Consider the following 26151-nt stretch of genomic DNA (forward strand, 5'->3'; position numbering starts at 1 on the left):
GTCCCGGGTGAAAGGCTGTGCCCAGGCAGGCGGCTTTGCCCCCGGAGCCGTGGGGCTTGCCAGCCCCTGGCAGAGCTGCCGGACAGCTGCTCCTCTCTGCTGGGAAACCTGGGGGCCGCAGGACAGCTCGTGGGTGCAGCCTGCCCAGGGCAGGGCCGCTTACCCCGGCATTATCTGAGCATCACAGGTTGCAGGCGCGATTTGGATGTAATCGCATTTGGCTTTCTCCTCCGGCTCCCGGTGAGCCTGGCTCTCTGCAGCCGGAGGGAGCGATGGCCGGTGTGCGGGGCCAGGCGTGGGGCCTGGGGCCGAGCAAAGGCTGCGTCCCAGCACACAAACTCAGCTCCTTCCACCTTTCCCTGCCCTCCCACCAAGACCTCTGGGGCTCGGCTGGGTCCGGCCGATGCTGCAGGAGGGAGTTGGCCCCAGCGGGGCCCATGCAGGCAGTCAGAACCCTGCTCTCCCACTGTACCTGCCCCGACACGCTGCTGGCATGCTCCCAGGGGGAGCTCCATGCCTTCCCCAGCCCCTGCAGCCCCTGACCAGGCTGACGGCGCCCAGAGCAGCCCGTGTGGCTCAGGAGGGGTCTGCGGGCTGCCAGGGGTGCTCAGGGTGCTGGCTGCCACCCACTGAGCCCCCCGCCAGTGGCGGTGAGCGATGAGCTGTTGGCTGGCGCTGGCTCCCTGCACGGCTCCAGGGTGGATGAAAGGCAGACGTGTGCAGGGCGGAAGGCAGCTGCCGCGTCCGCCCAGGCCTGCACCTCTTCACACAACACCGTCAGGGCCGAGCGGGGCCCCGCTCCCCTGGGAAGGGACGGGATGCGGGCCAGCGTCATGCTTTCCCACACCGCCCGGGAATGGCCTGCCACTTCCCCGCTGCTGGGGCATGGCAGTGCTGAGGCTCACTTCCTCGGGGCAGAAACCCCCGGGGCACCTCCCCACCAGCTCTGGTGCTGCATTTTAGGGTGCTTTAGGGCGCACGCAATGCACTGCGGTCTGGGGTAAGTACAGGGACCTGCCAGGGCTGTCTGACCTCTGGCTCCCCGTTCCCTGGGTGGAAGACCACAAAAGGCCACATGGGATGGGGTATCACATGTGCCATGAGGGCAAAGCTGCCTTGGGGTACCCCCACCCCGTCTCTGTCCACCTTTGGGAGCCCTCAGCGACACTCCTGTCCTACAGCTCAGGAAAACGCCTTCTTCCACCCCCCCACCCCCCCCCCCCCCGCTTCCTCGGCTGGGCTCCCAGTGGCTTCTTTGTGTCTCCTCTCTCCTTCCTCTCCTCTTCTGCAGGGCCTTTATGTGGGGATTATTAACCATGGCTACGGGGCCTTTGTTTAGGAGGGGCCGGGAGTGGAAGCCGCTGAGGAGCTGGGCGGGCGCGGAGGAAGGAAGGATGTGAGGGGAAGAGGGGAAGGAAGGTGGCATCTGGATTTCTGCCCTGGAGAAGCAAAATCTCCCAGGGCAGCTGCATGGAGATGGCCGGGGGCTTGGTGGGTGCAGAGCAGTGGCAAAGCCCCAAAGAGGAGCCAAGCTGGCGAGGGTCACCCAGCCCCACGCCATCCAAAGCACAGCCCCCAGTAACTGCCCTGGTGATGGACCCAGGAGCCCCAGGGTTCCAGCTCCCCTTCCCCAGGCTGGCTTCTGGTATGCCAGCGACAGGGGCTTGGCCACGCTCCGCAGGGAGCAGCGCAGGGGTGGCAAGGAAGGCTGGGGAGCCGTGCAGCCCTCCCCCTGCGCCCTGCCCCGGGGGCCTGACCCTCTCTGTGTGCGAAGCAGAAGGACAAGGACAGCTGGGGGAGGGAGAAATCCTGGGGAAACCTTAGCCAGCTGACAGCCACTGCCAGGGCGCAGGGGAAAGGAGCCCTCTGCACAGGGCTGGCCTGTCCCTTGGCATCCCAGGGGTCCAGGCTCCCCAGGGCCTGGAGCAGGTGCAGCCGCGGGACAGCGTGCAAACAGCCACATACTGCCCTCTCGCTCGCACGGGCACAGCCAGGCTGAGCCCGTCACGGACGTGCCCCAGGCTCCTCTCCCAGCCCCAGAGCACTGCTGCCCTGGTGCAAAGAGCAGGCCCTGGGGCCGGGGCTGGGCGGGACGGGGGCTGACGGGGCAGCAGGGGGAACCTGGGCGCCCTGGGACGGCTATTTATAAACGGCCTTTTCCTTCGGAAGAGCTGGAAAAAGGCTCCATTGTCTCGGTGCCAGATGGGCTGGGGCCGGGCGCTCGCCCACACAATGGGGCGGATTATGTGCCCGGCCGGTGGGGGTCCGGCAGCGGGACGCCCAGGAGGAGCAGCTGCCGCCGGCGCCCACGCGGCCACCCCGCGGCATGGGCTGCGGGGCCGAGGGCGAGGCGGGCGGGGGTCCCAGCCACGCTCGTTAGTCACCTCTGCCAACGCCAGTGAAGGGCGAATGCCCCTGCCCTGGGCTTCATGTCACCCAGCTTCCCCAGCTCGCTGTGGTGTTGGTGAGCCGCGCGCTCCGCACTGCCGTGGAAGGGAGGAGAAGCCAGCACGAGGGCCCAGCCTCACCGCTTATACTTGCCTGCAGCCCCAGGTCGTGAAGTCTTCATCCTGGATTTGTCTGCAGGGCTCGGGGTTCCCCCAGGACAGCTCGTTAGGAGCAACTGCAAGAAAGTGTGATGAGAGACGAGCCCCAGGCAGGTGGCGAGGCCAGCCCTAGCTCGGGGGAGCCCTACTTGCACCCTTGGCCCATGGAGGATCCCTTTGGAAGGCTTTGGGGAAGGCTCCCTGCTGCTGTGAGGACACATGGAGTCAGGGATGAGGACAGACGAGGGCTGCCTGGGAGAAGGCAGCGAGCAGGGCACAGTCCCCATGCCACCTCCCCACGCCCCTGGCCCTGCATGCTGCTCAGCACCGGGGCCATGCCGGCGCACCAGGGCCCAGGGGAACTGTGGGGCTGGACAGGCTGAGCAGGGATTTCTCCTTGCAGGACTTTCCCATGGAAGAGGACTTGCTTTTCCCAGGGCTGTTTGGCCGGGCTCCAAGGGGAGAGAGATATCCCAACTGCCTTTGTGGGGAGCCACACAGCCCTGCAGAAACGCAGCGGGCAGCCCTCGTGCTCCCGTTCTTCCACCGGTCTGCAGGGCGAACAAAGGCAGGGAAGGTGCCCGCTGCTGGGGACACGGGGGGGGGGGGAGACGGGCACCCTCCAGCTCCGAAGCCTTCCCCCAGGCTCTCCCCAGCAGCCTCAGCCATGCAGAGCACAGGGCAGATGACGGCTGTCGCTCCCTGAGGGCAGAGACATGTGTGGCGGGGGATACCATCACTTCCAAGGCTAGGTGAAGGCCAGAGGAAGAGTGAGCTACACAGTCCTGGAGCTGAGCCTGAGTGGGGACAGGGGACTTCCCCGGAGCGGATGCACCAGAATGAGCTATTGTTCCAGCCTGGCCTGCGAGCGAGGGGCTGCGGGCACCTGCCGCCACGCTAAGGCATTCTGCCCAGCCCTTCGCAAAGGCATCTTGAGGGGACCTGAGGTAAAGCTGCCCCCAGCACCCAGGAGGACTGTGCTGGCTGGCTTCTCCCAGGTGCTGGGGCTGCTGCACGGCTGCAGGTCCGCAGGCGAGGACACCCTGGGGACGGTCCCAGCTGCTCTGCCAGCCCTGAGTGTGCTGGGAGCGCTGGTGTGATGCCAGCAGGACCCGCACCCCGGAACCATCCTTCTTGCCTCAGGGCGGCAGCAGCGGGGCAGGACGTGCCCATGCAGCGAGGGCCTAGGGAGGCAGGGGGAGATGCTGAGACTGGGGAAGCTGCATGTCCCCCTGCGAAGGCAGGCCTGGAGGGAGCCGAGGTGGTCCTCAGCACTGTCTCCCAACTCTGCAGCTGCAGGCTGTGCTGCCAGCCCTTTGCCTATCTCATTTTTCCCATTCCTTTGCCACCCACAGCCTGTTCCCAGCCAGTCTGCTGGGACCTGCCCGGGGTGCGATGCAAGGCAGCCCCAGCACTGCTAGCCTGGCCCCAGACCCTGCACAGCCTGGCCCCCAGAGCACAAGGTCCTGGTCCACCCCCAAGCACACTGGGCTCCAGAGAGCTCCTGAAGCACCGTGACACCCAGCCCCCAGTTGCTCCCTCCCTCCCTCTGCTTCCAGCTCAAAGCCGCAAGGACACAGCGGCGATGAGAGCTGAGGCAGCCCCATAACTGGCTGCTCCTGGCTGCTCTGTTTCCCCGAAAAGCGGGGCAGCTGCCCAGCTGCGGTGAGCTCAGCACCAGGAAGGCACCTCAGAGGCATGATGCAGCATCAGCCCCGCAGCCGGGCTGGGTGCCAGCGCAGCCGGTGCCCTGCACAGGCCCTGGCCAGCAGTGGGTTTCCAGGCAGGGCTGGAGACATCCTGGGCTCCTGCACCCTCAGGGTGAGCTCTGGTGGCCCCAGTTAGCACCAGCACAGCTCGGTTTACAGCAGAGCTCTGTCTACCGTGTGCCAAAGGAGCACCAAGAGGCTGATGAGGGGAGGGGGCTCACAAGCGGGGCCCATCCTGCCCTGCTGCTGGCAGCTGCTACGGGCACAGCTGGGAGGGTGGTGGCATCGTGCCCAGACCTCCGGCAAGTGCAGGGACAGCTGGGGGGACCCTCCTTGCAAGGAGGGGTTCTGGCTGTGACCCAGGTGCCGTGCACCCTGACGGGGACCTCCTTTTCCCCCTGCAGGGCCCCGGGAAGGCATTTTCTGTCCCTACACACCAGCCTTACAATCCTTCCACTGGGAGCCCCGCTCTACTCTGCTCCAGCCAGATCAATGTTCCAACCTGAACCGATCCCCTGGGTGCTCCCGGCCCCCTGCACCCCTCCTTGCCCCGTGCCGGGGTGCCTGAGCCCTGCACCTCTCTCCAGCAGGTCTGGATGCTGCGGAGCCAAATACCCTACAGCAGGGGAGAGCAGGCAGGGCGTCCCCTCTGCCCCCCGGAGCAATGGTGGAGAAGCCCTGCTAACGAAGCCGTGACCTCGAAACCCTGCAGAACCTGCACCCCTGAAGCCCTGCAGTGGGGAGCCTGCTGGGGCACAGTGCCCCGGGCACAGCAGGGGCACGGGCAGGCGCTGGGAGAAGCAGGTGAGTGGCTGAAGGCTGGGAATGAGTGGAGCACACCCAGTCCTTGGCTCGGCTCTTTTTTTTTTTTTTCCTTCTCCTGTTTGGTAAAGCAATGAGAAATCCAAACATTACCATAAATGCTGAAAGCATCCTGCCTCTGTCACGTGGGCACGGGCACACAGGCTGCCAGTGGGATCCAAGCACCCGCTGCTGCGAGGGACCCCACAGCCACAACCGGGCAGGCGGGGAGGGGACGGGGCTGGCGGGGGAGCCAGCGGGCAGGACAGACCCCAGGCATGGACAGACAGACAGATATACGTGGATCTGCCATCCCGGCAGCTGTCGTGGAAGGTGGCAAAGCTGAGCTACATGAGCATGTGGACTAGACCCCAACGAGACATGAACAGCACATGGCAGTGACGGGATAAGACTGTGAGGCTGTAATGGCACAGGAATGTACATAAAATTATAGAGGCTGTTAATATGTTTTAAAGGCTTTAAGGACTTTGTTTGACTGCCTAAAAGTAGTCATTCACGATAAAGCAGAACTTACCACGATAAAGCAGAACTTACAGCTTGCTTAATGCTCTTGCTTCATGTTGACAGGTTTCCTGATTGGAGGGGTAAGAAAATTTGGAAAAGCCCAGAATGAACTTGAGCCCGAAAGCAGATGTAATAACCACTAGCCTAAACTACAGCCCCAGAAACAGGAAAAGAATGAACCCCCCTAGAGACAAGAAAAACGATCCAATGAAAAATAAGAAGACCCCAGACTTGAATATTACTATTGGACTGGACTGTCGTGTGAGGGGCAGAAACTTGGGTTGCAAGGGTGTAATTGCCCAGGGATTTTAATGTTTGGGGTCCCTCTCCAGAGGCACCCAGCTCGAGCTGCCTAAATTTGTGCACCGTGGACAGAATAAATTACGCTTTTACTTTGAAGGCCTTGATTAGAAACTCTGCTTCGGGAAACCCAGGGTCGAGCCTGCGGGAAGAGGAAGCGCGGGAGAGGGAGTCTGTGCGTGCCAGGAGTCGGAAGGAGCGGCCACCGCAAAGGGGTCCCTGGCAGCTGAAGACTCGGGCGCCGTGTGTGAGACTCCCTGTTTGGTGTGTGAATGCTCGGGCAGCGGCTTCTCGCCTGTGGCAGCCCAGCTGGCGCTGCGGCTGGAGGAGAGCTGGACGGCACCAAGCAGCACTGGCCCACGCAGAGCGGGCCAGGACACGGCCCCTCTCCCAGCTCCTGCCCCGGCTCAGGGCGTTACGGGGGGAACGTGCAGGGGCAGGGGCAGGCAGCTGCAGGAAAGGATCCCCAGCGCCCTGCTGCCTCGGGGCTCCTCCCTTGCTGCCCCAGTGCGCAGGACTTCCCTCCTTGGCCCTGCACTGGCCTGGGCCTCCCGGGGCCGCGGATGTCTTTCCCGTGGGTCATCCACTCCGCTCGCCTTCCCCTTCCTTAAAAAGCCTTGGGCTCCAGGGCTGGATTTTCCTGAGCTTGTCATCGCCGTCAGGGCCGGAGGGTTGGACCATCTCCCGGGGTACGGCGGGGCGAAGGCCAGAGCCACCGTCAGCCCCGCGCCCTGCCCAAGCGCCGGCAGGAGCCGCGCCGGGGCTGTAACCTTGGGCCAGGCCGTGGCCGTGGGTCTATTCTGGGACCTCCCGCAGGAAACTGCCCTGTGGGGTGAGCGCAGCGCTGCCCTGGGCTGACCCTGTTCCAGACACTCGCACCCGGGGACGCCGCGAGTGAGCACAAACCTTCCCTGTGCCAGGGCTGAGGCTGCCACAAGCTCATCACGTGTGTGGCCCCAGGGACTCTGTGGGTTTCGGGTGGGGCAGCCGGACGCCGCCTGGCACCGGGGTGAGGGGGCCGCTCTCATGGCCCGGGCCTTCCCGTGCGCGCCGCGTCGCGGGTCCCCCCAGCCCCGCTGAGAGCGGCCCCGGTTAAACGGGAGCCGCTGGCCCTTTAACTGCGCGCAGGGGGCGGAGCCCTTCCGGCAGAGGCCACACCTCCAGCGGCCGGGCCCCCGCCGCGTCCTCCGAACCGCCCAATGGGCTGCGGGGAGAGGCGGGGCGATCGCCGCCGATTGGCCCGGCGCCGCGCGGCAGCCCGGGCGAAGATGGCGGCGCCCAGCGGCTGAGGGCCGCCGTACGGGCCCGCCGGGCCGCCTGCCCGCCGCCATGGACCTGCTGTTCGCGCTGCTCCGCGCCCTGCGGGCGGCTCTGGACCTGCTGCTCCTGGTGCTGGACGTGAACTTCTTCCTGGTCTCCTCGTTGGTGTCGGCGCTGCTCTGGCTGCTCGCCGCGGCCTGCAGCCTCCCCGCGGCCGCCGCCGCCGGGGCGCTGGCCTGCTGGGACGGGCTGCTGCTCTCGCTGGCCTCGCTGGCCCGGGCGGTCTGCGGCCTGGCGCTGGGCGCCCTGCAGGGGCTGGCCGGCCTGCTGCGGGGCTGCTGCTGCGGCCTGGAGGGGCTCAAGGTGGCGGGGCACCTCCTCTCGCACCTGGCGCTGCGGGGCAGGGAGCTGCTGCACCGCGGGCTCTGCGGCCTGCTGGGCTGCGGGCAGGCCCTGGCCAGGCAGCTCTGCGAGGGGCTGGCCATCGCCACCAGCCTGCTGGCCTACCTCGTCAACAGCCTCGTCAACGTGTGCCTCATCGGCACGCAGAACCTCTTCACCCTGCTCGCGGCCCTGTGGGACTCCGTCGCCAGCCCCTTCCTCAGAGTCACGGACCTGCTGGCTGCTTTCCTGGCACACGTCTCCAGCGGCGCCATCGCCGTCTCCATCCTGCTGTGGTCGCCCTGCCAGCTGGTCTTCCAACTCCTGACCTCTGTCCTTGAGCTCTTCATCAATGTCTTCTTTGTGAATATTTACGGCCTGGGCTTGCTCCTCCTCATTATTGTTGTCAGCATCTTTGTCTCCAACCCTGGGCTGCTGTGGACGCTGACAGGCTACGTGCTGGGCTACTTCAACACGCTGCCTTCCTACCACCGCCTGCAGCGGGACGTGTGGCGGCTCTATCAGGTGGCCGTGCTGACGCTGGGGATGGCCATGACCTCCCAGGCCTGGCGCAGGTTGGTGGACTGGAGCCTTCAGGTGACTAACTGGAGCCTTCAGGTGACCAACTGGAGCCGAGGAGGCAGAACGACGAACCGGGAGAGCAACCAGCGAGGGGCAGCTGTGCCCGCCCTGAGACCCGCAGCCCCTGGCAGGCTGATGCTGGCAGGGGTTGGCCAGCAGCCAGTCGAGCACGAGGACTGGCTGAACGCAGAGCAGATGCCACAAGCACGTCCTGCTCTGAGTCGAAGTGCTGTGGCAGGACAGCGTCACCAGCCACCCAGGGAGGAACCGAGCACCTCCTGGGGGAACGCTCTGAGGAGGCAGCAACTGAACGCGGCAGCTGGGGATGGTGAGGGTGCTCTGGATAACGACCCCTGGATGCTACTGAAAGAGCAAGAGGAACGTAAGAAATGTGTCATCTGTCAAGACCAAACCAAGACAGTCCTGCTCCTGCCCTGCAGGCACCTGTGCCTGTGTCAGGAGTGCACGGAAGTCCTCCTGCAGCAGGCCATCTACCAGCGCAACTGCCCGCTGTGCCGCCAGATGATCCTCCAGACGCTCAATGTGTACTTGTGAGCCCACAGGGCAGGTGACTTGGGTCAGCGTCCCAGGAGGTCAAGGGCACCCTTGTCTGCCTCTTGCCGGGAAGCAGAACTTCCCAGGGCTGCCCTTGCGTAGCTTCCAAAGAACTAAGAATGGTGCTGAAAAGGCAAAAGGCCGTTGGGGGTGTCTGCTAGACACATTTGCTACGTAACAAGATTGTAGCTCTTGCTAGCAAGCACAATAATTGACCTCTGCAGCAGGCTGAGTTGCTTTTTTTTTTTTTTTTTTGACAACTTTTTCTGTTTCAGGACCTGTTGCCTCAAGCCTGCAGCAGTCTGAGATCCAAAGCAGAGTGCAGAAAGATGCTCTGGTCCCTCCTAGCCAAAGCTGATGGAAACATTCAAGGCTGTGCCCTCCTGGGAATCATAGGGGCTGGTGCAAGGCAAGGGAGGGTTTCTCCCTAGGTGTGACCAGGAAACTACCTGGCAAACCGCATTCAGGCCTGTTTCCTCCTCCCACCATCTAAATGGGGGAGCTCCCTGGGAAGGGAGAAGTGTGCCTCTTTTGCAAGGCCTTAGGAGAGTAATGAGCACACTTGAGAGTTTTGGGCTTTGTTACCAGAGGGCTGAGCCTGGCTCTCAGCTGGAGAAGAGCAGGGTTTCTCGGGTACTTTAGTATCCCAGCCACCGTGGCTTTGGTTTTGGAGCTTCCTGTTCCTCTTGCCAGGTCGGTGAGGAGCCATGATGAACGTGGGCTCCCTGCAGGCCTGCTGACTGCAGAGCTCAGTGTTGCTGCTGCTTTCCACGCATCACCTATGCAAGACTAGCAAGCACACATCAGGTTATTTGCATGAGGAGGCCAGAGGGAGTTTACTCTTTCTGCAGGGATGTTGGTGTTGCTTGGGGAACCTCAGGGCTGGCTGGCCAGTACTCACAGCCCTGACAGCAGCAGCACACATCTGAGCCAATGCTGGGGAATCCTCTCTAGATAATACACATTTTCTTCAGGCTCAAGAGTGCCATGGAACTGGGTGGTTCACACCAGTGCTTGCCTGCTGCTTCCCAGGCTGGGCTGAGAGGGGCCACCCCAAAGCTCCTGGGGGCCCACTGAGACATTCCAGCTCCAGGCACAAGTTCTGCATATCCGTGCTGCAGATCTGCAGTTGTGTGCATGGAGCAGTACCAGGACCATGGTTATCTTTGATTAGGGCAGGGTTACACTGCTGTTGCATCTTACTGTCTGTCAGAAATGTAGCTAGTTTTATTTAAAAGTGTCCCCTGAAGTCTAACGAGAGCATCTGATCCTGACTGGGAGGCTTGAGATGGCTCATCCTAGCTTGGTCAGCTAGCACCATTCCAAGAAATTGCTGGGCTGCAAGACGGCCCTGCACTAAAAAGCTTTCCCTTTTCCAGCTGCTTGCCTGAGGTCAGCCACACGCCACAGCCAATTTTGGCTGGAGCCAGAGTGGAAAGAGTCTTGACTCCTGGACTGCAAGCCAAGAGCCTGAGGGCGGCTGGCATGGTCTTCCGTCTCTATTCTTCTTGATTAGTGATTTAAGCCAAAACGGAGGCAGCAGAGAGGCCAGGCCATACTGGGAGACGCCTCTGTGCTGTAAACATGAGCTGCGGCAAGATGCTATCTTGTTGGAGAGCAGCTTTGCTCTGGGAGGCACCCAGTTGCCCCTGTGTGTGCTGGGGCGGGAGGGACAGCTGGGCCAAGGTGGGCTCCTGAGCACCAGTGGGTGCGGAGGGCCCGGCCCCAGGGCTGCCAGCTGCTTCCACCTCACTTGGCAGAGGTGCAGAGCTCCTGGCACAAGCACCATCGCTCAGCCTCTTGTCCCTGTGCCTCCCCAGACACACATCACCTGTGTTAACGTTTGCTTTCGCCACCCACCTCTCCTGCCAGTGACACTTGCAGCTGAGTAGCCAAGCCCTTGCCGGGCAGCGAGGTGCTTTCCCCAGGGTCCAGCTTGTCCCAGGTGCTTGCAGAGGTGAGAGAGCTGCAGCTTTCCAGGACTGTGGCTCTGAGACACCCGGGGAGGGAGTGTGGCCGCACTTCTGGCTGCAGCCGTGCTGGTTGGTGGGGACCAGTCACAGATCTTGGCCTGTGGTGTTTCCTCCACGCGTGGAGGAAGGACACCTCCCCAAGGACTGCAGTCTCTCCCCTCAAACCCTATTTCTAAGTCACGCTTATTGTTTTAGGGCCTGTTTGTTTTCTGCCTGTTTATTGAAAAAGAAAAAAGAGAAAGCTTTGCCTTAAGTTTAACTCTTTGCACTATGGACTAGACAGTGAGCAGATTAAAGTCTCCTTTACCAAAAGCTGCCTGCTGCCTCGTTCTTGGGAATGGTTTTCTTTGGGGAGGGTGGGGTCTTCTCTCCGCTCACCCCCAGGCTCCAGAGGAAACACATCACTCCCCACCACAGGTCAGAGCTGCAGTGCTCCCATCACCAGCAAGCTCAGGGGTACTTCTCTGGGGGGGTTTGCACCCAGAAGGGCAGTGCTGTGGGGTACCCGGGGGCCAGGCTGCTGCACAGGAGAAGTGTGGCACCCCGAAGATGATGACTCTGCACCTGAAGACACGGCAGGTGGGCTTTCTCCGGGCTGGCATCCCCCAGCCCCTGCTCTGCCAACCCGCAGCGAGAGGAGGTGGTTGTGGGTACGCCTGTGCAAGGGGGGAAGCACACCACAGCTTGCAAGGCAGCAGCGCCGACGTCTGCATCTTGCCTGGAGAGGCGCGTGGTGCCGCAGCCTCTTCTGGGCCCGGGAGCGGGCAGAGCAGCCAGGGTGGCTCTCGCTGGCAGGGGCCCAGCCTGGTGGGCATCTTCTCCCCTCATTCAGGCCACTTGGAGCTGTTTAGCAAGGAGAGAAGCAGCGGCTGCTTTGCGGAGGGGCTTGTACACGCTGTTTTGTCTCTCTTCAGGAGCAGTTCCTCCCTGGAGTCACAGGTTCTCCAGAGCTGGAGCTCCCCAGGGCCTGAGCAGCCCAAAGCCGAGGGGCTGGGATTTCCCAGGCTGGCAGGAACATGCACAGGGACATGTAATCCCTGCTGCCATCTGTCCTTCGCACCTCCGTGTCCTCCAAGCCTGACTGTCTCAGGGATGGAGGCAGCTCCCGCAGCACTAGGAGTTGCCACCCGGCTTGGTCTTGCCTGGCAGAAAGGCCGTGGCAGGCTCAGCTGCGCTGGGCTGCTGGTGAGCAGACGCATTTGCTGCACAATTGAGTTACTCCCTGGCCACAGCCCGAGTTCCTGGCAGGTCGCCATGTGCTTTTAAGCACCCTCTGCTTCTCCGGCATCCTTGTAAATTGTTTAGAAAAATGTTTCGGGACCCTGATGGGCAGAGACCCCAGGAGTTTTGGCTCACCCTGCCCTGAACTCACCTGCCTTGGCAGGGCCACACCAGCAGACTAGCTAATTTTAACTAGGATGAACACCACAGCAGGGAGAGGGGGACTGCTGAGAGGCCAGAAAGAGACGGACATCTGCTGCAGGAGCAGAGCTCTGCCAGGCACAGCGCAGGCACGGAAAGGAGAGCCACGCCAGCAGCCTGCCCGAGCCCTGTGGGGGTCTGGCTGCAGATGGGTGACAACTGGGGAAACTGAGGCACTGCTCAGTCTTCCTCTCTCGCTCCCAGGGTACGTGAGCCGAGGCAGGCTGGGCGCTCGGGGTGGCTGCAGAACGGCCCCAGGGCAGGACTGGGCCATCAGGGGAACATCTGTCATCCCCTTCAGGGGCAGGGTGCTCCCAGCCCCTCAGCCAGCCCCAGCTGGGGACGGAGAGGGTGTTCAGCTGCCTCAGGCCACTGCGGCCAAGCGAGGACAGGATGTGAAGGACACAGTCTTCCCCCGGGAGCCACCCTGCATGCACTTGGCTCACTCACTGGCCAAGCAGCAAGCAATTATGGGAGGGAAATGCAACCACCTCCTGGCTAATGGGCTGTGTGCAGGGGCTTTGCTCCAGCGCCGCAGCTTTTGGTGCAGGGCTGCACTGCCTGGGGAGGGTGTCCAGCAGCCACGCTCACAGACCAGTCCAGGGCATGAGATCTGGAGTCCCTGGGACTACTCCCTGCTCCAGAGGAGGGAGACTCACACATGAGCCAAGTGGGCTGGTCTCAGTCCATCAAAATGCTGAGACCCTTCTCCCTCCCCCAAGGATGGAAGACCACGATGCTGCCGAGTTACTTCAGTTTAGGAGCACTGGGGTGGTGGGGGCTGACAGCTTGCTGAAATCGGGGCCCCCTAAGTCCTGGGAAAATCCCTGGGATCCCTTTGTCAGCCCAGCTGCAACATCCCAGCCCTAATGAGCCTCTAGTCCCAGCCTGGGGACAACAGCCATGGTCCGCCTGACAGCAGGGGGCTGGCATGACAGCCACTCGCTGCAGATGCGCAGCAGCATGAGCAGCTAAAGATACCAGGCGGACAGGGAGGGAGCAGGTGATGATCAGCAGCTGAACCGTGGGGGTTCTTTGGGCTGTTCCTGGACACCAGCTTTGCTCCCTCATTAGTGGCTCAGCACAGGGAGCCACACTGGCTCCCTGAACGCGGCAGCAATCCTGGCGCCTCAGAGCTGCCGTGCTGAGGCCTCGGGGACACAGAGTGGCTGAGGCTGGCAGGGACCTTGAGGTCATCCAGTCCAGCCCCCTGCTTAGGCAAAGGCAGCTAGAGCAAGTTGCACAGGAATGTGGCCAGTCGGGTTTTGCATATCTCCATGGATGGGGACTCTGCTATCTCCGAGTGCCAGAGTTTGATCACCCTCACAGTAGAAGATGGACAGCCCTTTGCTGGACTCTCCAGTACATCCCCCTCTGGGGCCCAGCGCTGGACCTGGAACTGCAGCTGTGCCTGACCAGAGCTGAGTAGAGGGGAAGAATCACCTCCCCTGAGCTGCTGGCAATGCGTCTCCTAATGCAGCCCAGAAGGCTGGTGGCCTTCCTTGCCACAGGGGCACACTGCTGGCTTGTAGTAAACTCGTCCACCAGGATCCCCAGGGCCTTCTCTGGAAGTCTGCTTTCCAGCCACCAGCAGGTGCTGGTGTGTAGGGTCATTCCTCCCCGGGTGCAGGACTTGGCATTTCCTTTTGCTGAACTAGCCCTAGCCCCAACTCCGCACGCTCAGTCTCATTCCTCCTAGGTGAGCACAGATAACCTGCCACCTCCGATTCCTGCTCATTGGGATGGACCACTTGAGTCTGGAGGAGCTGATCCTTGGTCCTCCTGGACATCTCTTGAGGACATGGGATTCTCTCAAGCAGATCCCTGCAGAGGCCAGTGTCTGCTCTCCTGAAATCCAGGGTTGTGGTCCTGCTTTTGTCTTTTCTTCTCTCAGGATCCTGAGCTTCCCTTGGCCAGTCCTTCCCGTCTGTGGGGCCCAGCAGGCCACCTCTCCTTGATCCCCCATGCCAGCAAGGTGTTGTCAACGTGCTCCAGAAGCCTCCCACGCTGCTTATGCCCCACTGGGCTGTCCCTGCAGCAGATACCAGGGGAATTCCAGCTCCCCGTAAGGACCAGAGCCTGCCAACATGGGGCTTCTTCCCCATGCCTGAAGGCAGCAAGCTGTGTCCTGATCGGGTGGCCTGTAGCGGACACCCATACGGCTGCCTGCTAATCGTTACCCATCATCCCAAAGAGGCAGAAGCTCTGCAAGCGCTCACAGGCTGCACCCCATCCTGCCTGCATCACTGGCCCCCGCACAGTCCCGCTTCCCAGCGGGCCATGAGAACTCGCCCACAACACTGTCCTGCAGGCACTGTCCTATCTGTGCCCCTGTGCTGAAGGGACCCCACTTCAGTCCTGTTTTGTTGGTAACAGAGGCCCTGCTGGTCACACCCCCCGAGCCCTTTGTTTACCCATCCCCACCCGAGCAAGGATTGTCCCCTCCCCTGCCGTTCCCAGTTTAAAGTTCTCCTTACCAGGTCAGCCAGCCTGCTGGCAGAGGTCACCTGAAGACTGGAGAGTGCTCCCCACACCCGGTCAGTGATGAGGTGCTGAACTGCAAGCTGTTGGGTGGAGCAGGAGGTGCCAGGAGCCACTAGGACAACCTTCACCATCAAGGACATTTCCACTTTCGAACTTTGCAGGTGCATGCTCTACCACCAGTTGAGGATTTGGGCCCTCGTAGCTCTAGGGTCCCAGAGATGATCCAGCTGATGTCGTTCACGCCCTCTCCGATGCCACCTCCTCCCGTTCGGCAGCACAGCTCCAAGATGCGCACAGCCAGACACCTCTCACAGGCTGCACCCAGGTGCACCAGCCCCAGCAAGAGGCCCCGGGCACCCTCTGCAGCTCAGGGCTGGCCAGGCTGAGTCCTCCAGCATTGCAGGAAGAGTTGCTCCAATGGCTGCTGGGGGCTGTGACCTCGGTGGGCTGAGGACGCACGTGCTGCTCTGAGAAGAGGTGCTAGCACTTTTTTTTTATTAAAAAAAACCCCAAACAACCCACCTTTCTGCACAACCTGCTGCCTCCCTCAGTTGCACTACAGTACCTGGGAGCTGAGCCTGGCTCTGATACAGGCTTCGCCCTTGCACTGGCTATGGGATGCTGGCCCCTCCCTAACCTGGGCTCAGCTGGAACAGGGGCTTCAAGCACTCCTTTCTCAGGGGCAGCTGGTAAAGCTCGTCAGAAGCAGCTGGAGCTTACTAGAAACTTGCCAGAAATCAAGGTTTCTTGTGGCTCTCCTTCCTTTGTCTTTCCCTTATCCTTTCCTCATCCTCCTCCTCATCCTCCCCAGGCAGCAGCAGGCACCCCCATGTTTCTCAGCAGTCCCCCAATGATCCCAGACAGCGTCAAGGAGACCAAGAGCATCTCGAAGAAAGGAGAGCCCCTAAAACTGCTGTGCCAAGTGCTGTGCCTCTGTTAGCCATGCTCCCCCACATCGTGATAGGGACCAGAGGATGCTCCCAGCCCCCACACGCTTCCCCTGGCCTCCTCTCAAGAACAGTCATTTTCCTCCTCCCCGAACAGACCGCCGGCCATCGATCTGCTCTGCGGCATTGTTTGCCCCTGGGTGGCTCTACTTACAGAAAAGGCCTTCGTCAACCCAAACAGATGCTTCCGCCGTAACCCAATCCTGCAGCTGGGGCTGGGAAGAGGAGCCTGCCAGACGGCTCGCAGAGCCCCCTCAGCACCCCAGGGCCGAGCGAGGCTTCACCCCCGCTCCCAGCACCTCCACAGGCCCTTATGGGTTGGGGGTGACCCTTGGCACTGCTGGACTGTGCATTGCATCGCCCCCGGTCCCGCACAGGCAGGCAGGTTGCAGAGTGACATGCCCTTGGCCCCAGGTGCCCAGTCCCGGGGTGGGGGGCTGTGGGCAGCCCCCTTTGGGGGTGGTGCTGGCCCTCCCCAGGGGCATTCAGGCTGGCCCCAGGGCTGCTGCCAGCCTGGCCCAGCTCCCAGCCAGGGCAGGCGAGCAGGGCCGCAGGGTTTGTTCGTGCTGGAGAGCCATGGCCATAGTCAGGGGGGCTCCATGCAGCAGGGCTTGGGGGGCAGCTGGGCCGGGGGGGGAGGTGGCTGTCCAGCTGCGTGAGGGGCGTCCTGGGCTGGTGAGTGCCTGCAGGGTCCTGCTGGCATGGCCAGGAGAAGAGCCCAGCCCAGCTGCCACCCCACGGCCGGGCAGAGCAGCCGTCCCCAGCCCTCGCCCGCAGCAGAGCCCGTGAAGGAGTTGGGCCCCTGGCCAAAAGCCCCCTCCCTGGCTGGTCCCCGCAGGGACCTATTTTGGGCAGGAATGAGGAAGCTCTTCATTCTCCTGCTAAAAATAGGGCCCTTTCTCAGAGGCGGGTCACCGCGTTCACACTGGGGCGTGGGGCAGGCAGGAAGGGGGGGACCCGCAAGACCCCCCAACCCCCCCCCCTCCCTTTGCTCCCCACCTCTGGGCCAGGGTCTCTGCCTCCCCTCGGGGCAAGCCCACTTCCAGCGGGGTGGCCCTCGCCCAGCAAGGCGTCGGTCCTCGCCGTCGAGCTTCAGTGAGCCAGGGCCCCTGGGGGCGAGGGGGGGTTTGTGTGTGCGTGTGCGCTCCGCCGGCCCCCTCCCTCCCCCGGCTGTGGGGAAGGCAGCGCTGGGGACTGTCGCAGCGGCGGGTGCCTTGGCTAAGGGACGCCGATGCTTCCATCTAGTGGCTACCGCTGGCCCTGCTGTCGCAGGCGGTGGCCCAGCACCGGCCCCTGGACACCCCGGGGTGGTCCCGCGGGCCCCCGGGCAGCCCTGCCGGCGGGAGCAGGGTCCCCGCGGGGTGGCGAGGACCTGGCAGGCAGGCAGGGGCGCACAGGCGGAGGCGCACGCGTGGCTGAGGGAGCCCTTTATTGAGGGTACGGTCGAGGCCCCCTTTGCTGAGGGTGAAAGAGGAGGGGGAGGCACTGGAGGGCAGGGAGCAGGAGTGATGGGAAGGGTGGCTGCTAGCCCTGGGGCATGCCAGGGCCGCGGCGGGACGGGCCCCTTGCCGTGCCAGCGGCCAGGCAGCCCCGGGCTCGCTCGGTGCGCGGGGAGAAGCTGGCAGCACGGGCCGGGGGGCCATGCCCGTGCCAGCGGGGCTACGCTGCGTGCCGAGGCGGCTATGGCGAGTAACATATGGCAACCGGGTTATTGCAGCTCCCTGGCGCAGGCCTCTTGCTCCGAAGCTGGGCGCCTGAAGATAAGACTTAGCTCTTAGGCAGCGCTGCGGGAGGGATGCTCCCCACCACCCCTGGGGCGGCAGAGGCTGCGTTCCTGCCCTGCGCTGGGCAGCAGCAGCGGAGCGGGGCGGGGGGCCTGGTGTCCTGGCTCCCGCGCGGCCGCACGCCGGCACTGCCCTCCCCGGGGTGCCGGTGGCTGGGAAGGGGTGCGCGCCCCGGCCGCGGCCGAGGGCAGGCTCAGGCGAAGACGGCGGAGTTTTGCCAGTAGGAGTAGACCAGGAAGCCGGTGAAGGTGCTGTCCGTCTTGACGCTGGCGTAGAAGCCGATGTAGTCCCCCACACCCACCTGCACCCACACCTCGTCCTCGGGCTCCAGGCGGACCAGGGCCCCCCCCGAGAGCGAGGTGGGCTTGGGCCAGTTCCCGTAGTACTGGAAGAAGGAGGCGATGGACTGGCCGTTCTTCATGATGTCGAACTGGAGGCTGGCACGGTAGACAGTGGCATGGACGGCGAAGTAGTAGAGGCCGGGCACCTCACAGGTGAATTTGCCCGTGGTGGGGTCGTAGTGGCCCTGCTCGTTGATGAGCACCACGTCGAAGCGGATGGGCTGGTCCGCCAGCGGTGGGCTGCGTGACTCGGAGCGCTTGGCGCTGAAGGCCGAGCGGGGGGCCACCGCGCACTCGCCCTGCGCCCCCTTCTCACCGTGCATGCCATCCACGCCGGGGCTGCCCACCTCCCCACGGGGACCGGGCGCTCCTGGGGCAGGCAGGAGGGGGACAGGGTTACCTCTAAGCCACCGCCACCAGCATTGCCCCCTGCCTTTGGAGCTCCTCCAGCCCCCCTACCCAGCCCCAGTCCCCCCAGTGTTACCAGCTTCCCCCAGGATGCGGATGGCAAACACCCGCCGTGGCCAGCGCTCTGCCTGGGGAAGCAGCTCGAGCAGGGAGGGGTAAGCGCATGGGATAAGGAGGCCCAGCGGCAACAGAGAGTTGGAGAAACGCTCCCAGACTGGGAGAAACCCCAGCCCGGGAGCCAGGGCAGGGGTGATGCCCCCATATTCGGGGACAGCTTGGTGGGTCCGCCCAAAGCAGGGGGGTGAAGAGAGGGATAGCAGTGGGGGCGGGGAGAAACACAGCTCTGCCACTGATGGGGAGCTGCTGCCTGTTGCAGGAGCACATGGTCGCCACAGGCAGGACCAGCGGGGTGGTGGTGGCATAAATGGGGCACATTTGCAGGATTTGTTCTCACTTTGGCAATGTGGCTCTGTGCCAGCATCCAGGGCTCACCCCCTGGCATGAGGGCACTCCACAGAGGCAGGGCGGAGCAGGTCCCCCTCCCCAGCCAGGATGTCTCCTTTCTTACCAGGAGGGCCCATCTCGCCCTTCTCCCCCGGCATCCCCATCGCCCCATCCCGGCCGTCTCGTCCGTCTCTGCCTGGCAGACCCTGGCCCCCGTGCAGGCCCGGTGTCCCCGGGATGCCCGGCTGCCCTGAGCACAACCCAGGGATCTTGTTGTCTTCGATCTGCAAGGAGCCGGTGATGAGCCCGAGGAAGAAGAGGAGGAAGAGCTGCTTCATCTTGTCTGCCGTGAAGTGGCTGGAAGGGGGCAGAGAAGGGTAACGGCTCTGGGGAGCTCAGTGGAGAGGGCTGGGAAATGGGCGCGCGGGGCTTGGCAGGGAGCGAGTGTGGGAAGTCTGCAGGGGAGCATTCCTCCCTTCTTTCCCGTTTGGCTTTTTAGCTTCTCCTCACAGCAGGGCCTGATGGCTGGCCGCACCTGCCGCAGCATCCCCAGCGCCGGCTGTGCCACCACACGGTCCCGCAGCCCCCCGTTGCGCCCCGCCGTGGGACAACTCATGGGGGTGCCGGGACCAGCGGGCTGGGGCGGGCGCTGCAGCACGCGTGGGACACAGGAGCTCTGGGTTGGGGGGTGTCTGGGGGGGAGCTGCCACATCGGCGGCGTGCCCGGCTACGGGGGTGCGGGGGGGTGCCGGCTGGGGTGTCAGCTGGAGGGCAGCGGGTGAGCTGCGAGCCGTGCGTGGGGAGGGCTCGCTGTGTCCGGGCGGTGCGTGGCGGGGCAGCCGCTCGGGGAGCGTGGGGCTGCATCACGGCCCAGCCCTTGGCAGCATCCCTGCTCCACGCCCGGCCGGGGCACGGCTGCCGGGGGCCGCAGCATCCCGGCACCACCGCGGTGTCGGGGACCACCCTGGTGCCCGGGCTGCCCCCAGCCCTTCCCACACCGGCGCAGCGAGAGCGGAGCCCCACGGCCCACGCTGGCCCCCTCCCCGTGGCCTTGCCCTGGGAAATCCGCTCTCTTCCCCGTCCTAGACGCGACGGCTGCAACAAAGAGGAAAAGGAGGAGAAAAGTGTCTCTCCTCCGCCCAGGCACCAGAGCCAGGACCCCAGCGAGTCCCAGCTGCCCCCGGCGCGGGGAGGACAGAGCTGGGTAGCCCCACTCACCGCGATCCCACGGCTCCTGCCCCGGCGCCTCGCTGCTCTCCGGCGTGGAGCGGCTGCGGCTCTTCCTGACGGCTTCGCTCTGACGAAGGCCCTAGGAAAGGCAGCCTCCCCCCCCTCCCTCCTCCTCACGTCTCTCCTCCCAAACTCCAAAGGAAATCAAGGGCCTTGGGAGCCAAAAACTACAAAGACAAGGGGAAAAAGAAAAATAATCCCATGGTGTCAGAAGTGCTCTAAGCAGGGGGAAGGGAGAGCGAGACAGACAGCCTGGCAAGGGGACGTGGGCTGCAAACTCTCTTGGCTGAACACATCTGGGCACCCGGGCAGCAGGACTGAGGGAAGGGAAACAAGAGGAAACAGGCAGCAGAGTGCAAGCGGGACAAGAGAAAGGCCAAGGGAGGGAAAGCCAGCCAAGACAGGCAGGGTCGGGGCAGCAGAAGGAAGAAGGAGCCCTCGGGGTGTGGGGGTCCCCGGCCTGGCCGCCGCGGGGCTGTCCCTGGCAGCGGGGCTGAGCCAAGGGACGGCAGGGCACACACAGGCTGGCAGCGTCAGCCCCGGGAGCACCCGTGGGGAGGTGCAGGACCCAGCCGGGGGGCCAAGCAGGTGGAAGCGCAGGCAGAGCAGCGCCGCGGCCGTGCCAGAAGCAGGGCGAGCCCTGGGGAGCGCGGAGCACGCAGCAGAGCTTTCGAGGGCGCTCCCAGCTTGCCTTTAACTCGCTCCAGCACCGAGGGCGTCCAGGGGACACCGTCGGGCGGGGAGCAGCGGGCGGTGCCGTGGCTGGGGGGAGTCCCCGTGCCCTGCAGCCAGCTCCCAGCAGCTGGCACATGCGAGGAGAGAAGGAGCCTGGTGGGCTCAGCCCCGGGGGGAGCGGGGGCTGTGCGGGAACAGCGGTGTCGTACTGGCGGCAAGGGCAGGGTGGTGCTGGTCTGAGTGGGCCTTGCTCCCAGTAACCCCAGTCGGGCAGGGGACTTTCCCATGGGCTCATGGTGGGTGAGGGCAGTGGGCAGCATGCCGGCGCTGTTGGCTTTCTCCTCCCTGTGCCAGTGCCCTCAGTGCTGTGGGTGACATTGCTGGCTGAGACTTTCTGTCCCGGATGCCCGGCTGGGTGCTGGCAGGGAGCCGCCTGCCTCCTCTCTCCCAAGGTGTGAAGAGGCTGTTGGTTTTGGCCAGCTGGGAGCTGGTTTGTGGCCACGGGGTGTTGCCAGGCCTGTGACCATTGGGATGGCCCGAAGCCAGCATGGCCAGCTCAGGCGGCAGGGCCACAGCCCTGCTATGTCCCTGCACCATGGGGCTGCCAGCCTGACTCCCTCTGAGACCCATCCATCCCCCTGGGGCCCTGCAAGCCCCCCCAGACCACTGGGGACACAGCCAGCAGCCCAGTCCCCGCTGCAGACAGTCTCCCCTGTGCCCCTCTATTCCAGCTCAGGTCCCCCCCCAGTCCTGTCTTCCCTCCCCTGGCCCATGCCTCAGTTTTCCCTAGGATCTGGCAGGTCCCACACACAGACCCTCCCCAAATGAGCCACCTGCTCCATCGAATTTGTCAGCTCCTCACGCTGTTTATTCTGCTGGCTTTGGGGCTGTGGGACATGGGCAGCCCTGGGCAGCCCTGCAGCCTGGCTCACTTTGGCGAAGCCTTGCTCCATTTGGGGAGAGTTAACCCTTCCCCTGCTACGCTAGCAGCTGCCTGAGGACTGTGGGAAAGAGGCTGTGCACAGCCTGGAGAGGCTGAAAGACAGAAGTGGGCTAGGAACCATGCACAACTCTGGCCAACACACCTGGGGTTGGGGAGGCAGTGCCAACCCTCTTGCTACCATCCTGCTGCTTGGCAGGGGGACTTTGCGTGGTGTCCCCAGCACAGCTCCAACCTGTGGGCACAGCCCCTCCAGCACAAGCCTTTCCCTGTAGCAAGGATGGGAAGGGGCACCTGCTCTCTAGGGACTTGGTCCTGTGGGCAAGCCCATGGCATCCAGGCACTGAGCTGAGCGCTGAGCAGAGGGGGCTGACCCCAGGGCAGGTGAGGAGCCAGGCAATGGGGTGCTGCTGATGGGGGCCACCCCAGCAGCTGGGTATTTGCAACAGGAGGATGATGGGAGGGACATCTGGGGTGGAGGGGCAGCTCTGGGCAGGCTGCTTCAGCCCCTGCTGCTCTTCTCTTGCTGGGTCAGGGCTGGAAACACTCTATGGGGTCACTGGAGTCGGGCAGGATGTTGCAGTTGATGGGCCAGAGGATGCCGAGGAGGCCGAGGGACTGCTGGCACTGCAGCTCAGCAGCCAGGCACACGGCTCGGCAGGGCTGCAGGACGCCACCGTCCGGGATGCACTTGGGCACAAAGAGGCTGCAGATGAGGAGGCGGAGGTGCTGGTAGCAGGCGAGTTCCATCAGCGTCTGTGGGAAAGCGACTTTGAGCCTGGCACGGGGTGATGTGGGGCGGACGGACCCGTGTGCAGCCCCCGGGGCAGCTTACCTGGTAGTCCTGCAGCACCTCAGCGGCTCCCTCCTGGTCCGGGATGGCCAGCCAGATGTTGGGGAAGGAGGTGGCATTGTAGCCCAGTCCCAGGCACATCTCCACCGCCACGGGCTCACAGACAGACCCTGCCCCAGGATGAGGTGCTTCACTTCTCATAGCAGCACTGATGCCCCCAAGGCGTGCCTCGGGCTGATGGTAGCCATGTGGCAGCTGCCAGTGTGTCGCCTGGGCCAGGTGGGCTCAGGGGGGGCTGAGTGAGCGCCCAGGGGTGGCACTCACCGAAGGCTGGGTAGGAGACCCCGGTGCAGTTCAGCTCGTCGGTACCATCGGGGCAGTCATGCCAGCCGTCACACACGGACTCCAGTGCCTGGCACTCACCGTTTCCACAGGAGAACTCTGAGGGGCTGCAGGTCTCTGTATGATGAGAGGGGCCAGTGCAGAAGGGCATAGGCTCAGGCATGGGCATGGGCAGAAAACAGGCTGACTGTGGCTAGGAGTCAGCCTGTTCCCACACCGACCACCCCTGTCTCCACTCTTCTTGGTCACTGGCCAGGGGACATCCAGGTGAGTGGTCGCAGAGCACTGCCGCCTGCAGCCACGGCCCACAGGTAACCATCGCTGGCCCAGCTTAGCGGGGTCCCAAATTCCCTGCCTGGGTCATTTGGGGGCAGCCCTCAGGTGATGGATGGGGCCTGTGTGCAGGTGAGCCCCTCCAGGCCACGTTTCCATGGCGAGGATCACTCGGGTACAGGGTAATTCAGGTAAGAAGGGGCCCCAGGGACCTGTAGCCAAACCTCCTGCTCCAAGCAGGGTCAGCTGTGGGGTGAGAGCAGTTCTTTCCAGGGATTTAGCCAGCCTGCCTTGAAGAGCCACAAGCCCTCTAGGGGGCTACCCACTTGGCTACCTACTCTCTGTGGCATTGCGGGCTTGGTAGGTGGCGAAGAACCCGTCGTCTGCTACTCCCTCGTCTGCCACGAAGAGAATGGTCATGACATGGCGTGAGGAGGTCAGGGTGGGTGGCAGCTGGTGGCCACAGAACCTGCCGGGGTTGTGGAGTGAGGGATGGGGTCAGGGTGGGCAGCGGGGCCAACCAGCACCTCCCCAAACTCTGTTCTCCAGTGTCTCCTCACCAGCCTGCCCTGTGCCTCAGTTTCCTCAGCTGAGCCACGAGAGCCCAGTGCTGGCGCAGCGGGACTGGAGATATCAGGGGGTGGCTGTACCTGCCCATGAGGCTGGCGACCCCCGTGCCTGCGCTGTCGTGCACCTCCACGAAGTCGAAGCTGCAGTCCTCGTGTGTCTCCAGGCTGAAGTTGTGGAACTGCAGGTCGATGACGTGGCCCACGGGCACTGAGATCTGCCAGAGGCACAGCTGCAGGGCAGGGGGCAGCGACCGACACCTGTGAAGCCGGACGGGGGCACCCCCAGCTCTCCCCGGTGGGAGGGAGGTTGCCTTCCTCCCTGCTTGCCCTCACACCCTCACCCTGCTCCCGCCTCCATCCCGCCAGCATCCCTTCTCTCACCTGCTGGTGTGGGTAGGGCTGGGGATGGCTCGGGGTGGAGAAGTGCCCCTCTAAGGCAGTCAGCGGCCCCCCGCACTCTGGAGGAACACACCACATGCAACTTCACTCCCCGCCCCTCTCCCCTCGCTCCGTCTCCCCTCTCCCCTGCCACCCTCCATCTCCCACTGCCCGTCACCGTGCCCTCTGGCTGGGTGCCACGGGGGCTGGGGGCTGCAGGTGGGGGCCTGACCCACCTTTGTGTTTCAGGCTGCAGTTGGCCTCGTCGCTCTTGTCCGCGCAGTCGTGGAAGCCATCGCAGACGAAGCCCAGGTGGAGGCAGAGCCCCTGGTCACACACGTGCTCGTCCCAGCCACAGCTCTCTGCAGCGCGGGCAGAGATGGCCGGGCTGGCGGTGGCATCTCACTGGGCACCCTCCCGTGCCCCAGTGTCCCGGGTGTTATGGGAGACCCCCCCGGCACTCCCCGCTGCCTGCCTGCAGCGAGGAATCCTGGCAGTGCCCGGGGGTGGGGGTACTCACTCTCACTGGGGGCCACGGCACGGTAGTGGGCACTGAAGCCTGGGGCGCCCACGCTGCTGTCGGAGACGAAGGTGACACGCAGGTGGTTGGAGTTGGTGTTGAAGGTCGGGGGGGGCACGTTGCCACAAAACCTGGAGGCACGACAAGGGGCCATGCAGCTCGCCCTGGTGATGCTGCCCCCTCCCCTCTGCACTGCCATGCTCCCCGGGTACGAGGGGCCCTACCTGGTGGGGCCCCCCCGAGCCGGGGCAGGATCCATGCCGCTGGCCCCCTGCTCTTCGTAGAGCTCCACGCGGTCGAAGAGGCAGGAGGCAGTGCCCTCCACGCTGAACGTCTCCATCTTCAGCTGGATGGCGAGGCCAGGGCCCACCTCGATGCGCCAGATGCAGAGTGCGTCGGGTGGGTAGGGACCGGGGTAGTTGGGAGAGCTGAAGGAGCCCTCGGGGCCGCGCAGGGTCCCACCACAGGCTGGACGGGGCAACAGCATGGGCATGAGCTGGTGCTGCAGGGCACCGCTGTCCCGGCACACCGCCCTGCACGGGACTTACCCGGTGCTGCCGTGCTGGCTGCGGGCAGCCAGCTCTGGGTTGGGGTGGCAGCTGTTTTGGAGGCGGGGGGCTCCCCTCGGGTGGGTGCTGCAGTGGTGACGGCAGTGCCACGGGCATGCAGGGCTGTGCCTGGGGTGCCGGGTGGCTGCAGGGACGTCAGCTCTGTGCCCAGGGAAGAGCAGGGACAGCTCAGCCCCAGCAGGGAGAAGTGGCTGCAGTGCAGGCGAGGGCCTTAGGAAGCCCACCCAGCCCCGTGTCCTGTGCTCCCACCCAGCCCCATGGGGGTGCAGGTCCCAGGGGACCCCCACAGCTCTCACAGGGCCCGGTGACCTTGCCACCTCCCAGGAAGATCCCCTTTGCTCTCTCCCCACAGCAGGCAGACCCTGGCAGGTCCTGTGCAGGATGGATGCCCTCTCTGTGCCCCTCTCCCACTCTGAGCCAGATCTGTGTCCCCCACCCCACAACCCGTCCCCCAGCCCCCCCCCTGCTCTGGCACTCACGATGGATGACGATGCCCATCAGGAGGGCGATGAGGAAGAGGAGGACAGCGCTCATCAGAGCCACGCAGAGCCACGTGAACTTGCAGTCAGCACGGTACCGCCAGTCTGCCTGGCCCCAGAGCTGCCGGCCTGCGGGAAGGCGAGGAAAGCGGGCAGAGCCGGGGTGCTGCTAGCCATACCCCCACACTGCCACCTGCCTGCACCGCCGGCTGAGCCCGGCTGGGCACATCCTGACCTCCTGTCCCCAGGGTGCCAGTGAGGCCCCTAAGCAGTCCTGGAGCAGGGAACTTGCCCCACCACCCTGCTCCCAGACCCACGGCTGCTCCTGGTGGCCCCATGGACAGGGGTGTTGTACAAACCCCCAGGCTGGTACCGAGGCCATCCCGGGGTGATACGGGGCTGGTGCTGTCCTCATCCGGTGGGTGCTCGGAGCTTGGTGCTGCCCGGGGCTCCTCACCCTCGAAGACAGGGTTGCAGAACTCAGTCTGCAGGAGAGCGAGAGTGCAGGTGGCACCACAGGGAGCACGCTGTGGGGACCCGCGGGTGGCTAGGTGGGGACCCTAGGTGGCACCCACACCCCCAGCCCTACCTTGCTGTGGTCCAGAGCCTCAGGACAAAGCGTGATTTCGGTGAAGTCTTTCATGGCGACCGGCGATTCCCAGCGCAGCCTGGCTAAAAGCCTCCCCAGTGCGCTCTGCCCCCCAGCACAGCTGCCTGCCCCCCTGCCCACTCCTCCCCAGCTGCCCCCATTGGTCCTGGAGCAGCGTGGGGACCCCCGCTCCGCACACCGGGGCAGAGGCGGTGGCAGCGCCAGCTGTGCCTACACGTGCCACCCCAGCACCAGACCCCACAGACCCCTGAGGGCCATGCCCGCCGCACTGCAATGCGGGGAGCCCCGGGAGGCTGCAGCCCCAGTCCCCT

The 26151-nt window shown here is 64.2% G+C and overlaps 3 protein-coding genes and 1 long non-coding RNA gene across 5 annotated transcripts; 2 read left to right on the forward strand and 2 right to left on the reverse strand.

The window, feature by feature from the left end:
* The first annotated feature begins 229 nt into the window (after nt 1-229).
* LOC141970713 (uncharacterized) lies at nt 230-6669 on the forward strand. The gene is made up of 3 exons (XR_012635218.1): nt 230-1000; nt 4846-5059; nt 5645-6669. It is a non-coding gene; the product is annotated as an uncharacterized LOC141970713 (long non-coding RNA).
* A 165-nt stretch (nt 6670-6834) lies between these two features.
* On the forward strand, nt 6835-10938 carry RNF26 (ring finger protein 26). Its single transcript, XM_074927577.1, has one exon. It carries the CDS (start codon nt 7211-7213, stop codon nt 8657-8659), a length of 1449 nt encoding a protein of 482 aa, XP_074783678.1. The 5' UTR covers nt 6835-7210; the 3' UTR covers nt 8660-10938.
* A 5966-nt stretch (nt 10939-16904) lies between these two features.
* On the reverse strand, nt 16905-20140 carry C1QTNF5 (C1q and TNF related 5). The gene is made up of 3 exons (XM_074927463.1): nt 19681-20140; nt 18587-18819; nt 16905-17980 (listed from the first exon to the last, which is right to left on the reverse strand). The coding sequence occupies exons 2-3, from the start codon at nt 18798-18800 to the stop codon at nt 17463-17465; spliced, it is 732 nt and encodes a 243-aa protein (XP_074783564.1). The 5' UTR covers nt 18801-18819; nt 19681-20140; the 3' UTR covers nt 16905-17462.
* A 984-nt stretch (nt 20141-21124) lies between these two features.
* On the reverse strand, nt 21125-25944 carry MFRP (membrane frizzled-related protein). 2 transcript variants are annotated; one of them, XM_074927503.1, is made up of 13 exons: nt 25820-25944; nt 25604-25715; nt 25231-25359; nt 24731-24892; nt 24407-24650; nt 24183-24313; nt 23899-24024; nt 23666-23742; nt 23366-23514; nt 23054-23184; nt 22425-22559; nt 22143-22270; nt 21125-22063 (listed from the first exon to the last, which is right to left on the reverse strand). In XM_074927503.1, the coding sequence occupies exons 1-13, from the start codon at nt 25871-25873 to the stop codon at nt 21839-21841; spliced, it is 1803 nt and encodes a 600-aa protein (XP_074783604.1). In that variant the 5' UTR covers nt 25874-25944; the 3' UTR covers nt 21125-21838. The 2 variants fall into 2 exon arrangements, with proteins under 2 accessions (XP_074783604.1, XP_074783605.1); XM_074927504.1 differs by lacking the exons at nt 21125-22063; nt 22143-22270 and adding an exon at nt 22271-22334.
* Nucleotides 25945-26151: the final 207 nt, after the last annotated feature.

Source organism: Athene noctua, chromosome 26 (assembly GCF_965140245.1).
Source record: "Athene noctua chromosome 26, bAthNoc1.hap1.1, whole genome shotgun sequence".
Classification (NCBI taxonomy): domain Eukaryota; kingdom Metazoa; phylum Chordata; class Aves; order Strigiformes; family Strigidae; genus Athene; species Athene noctua.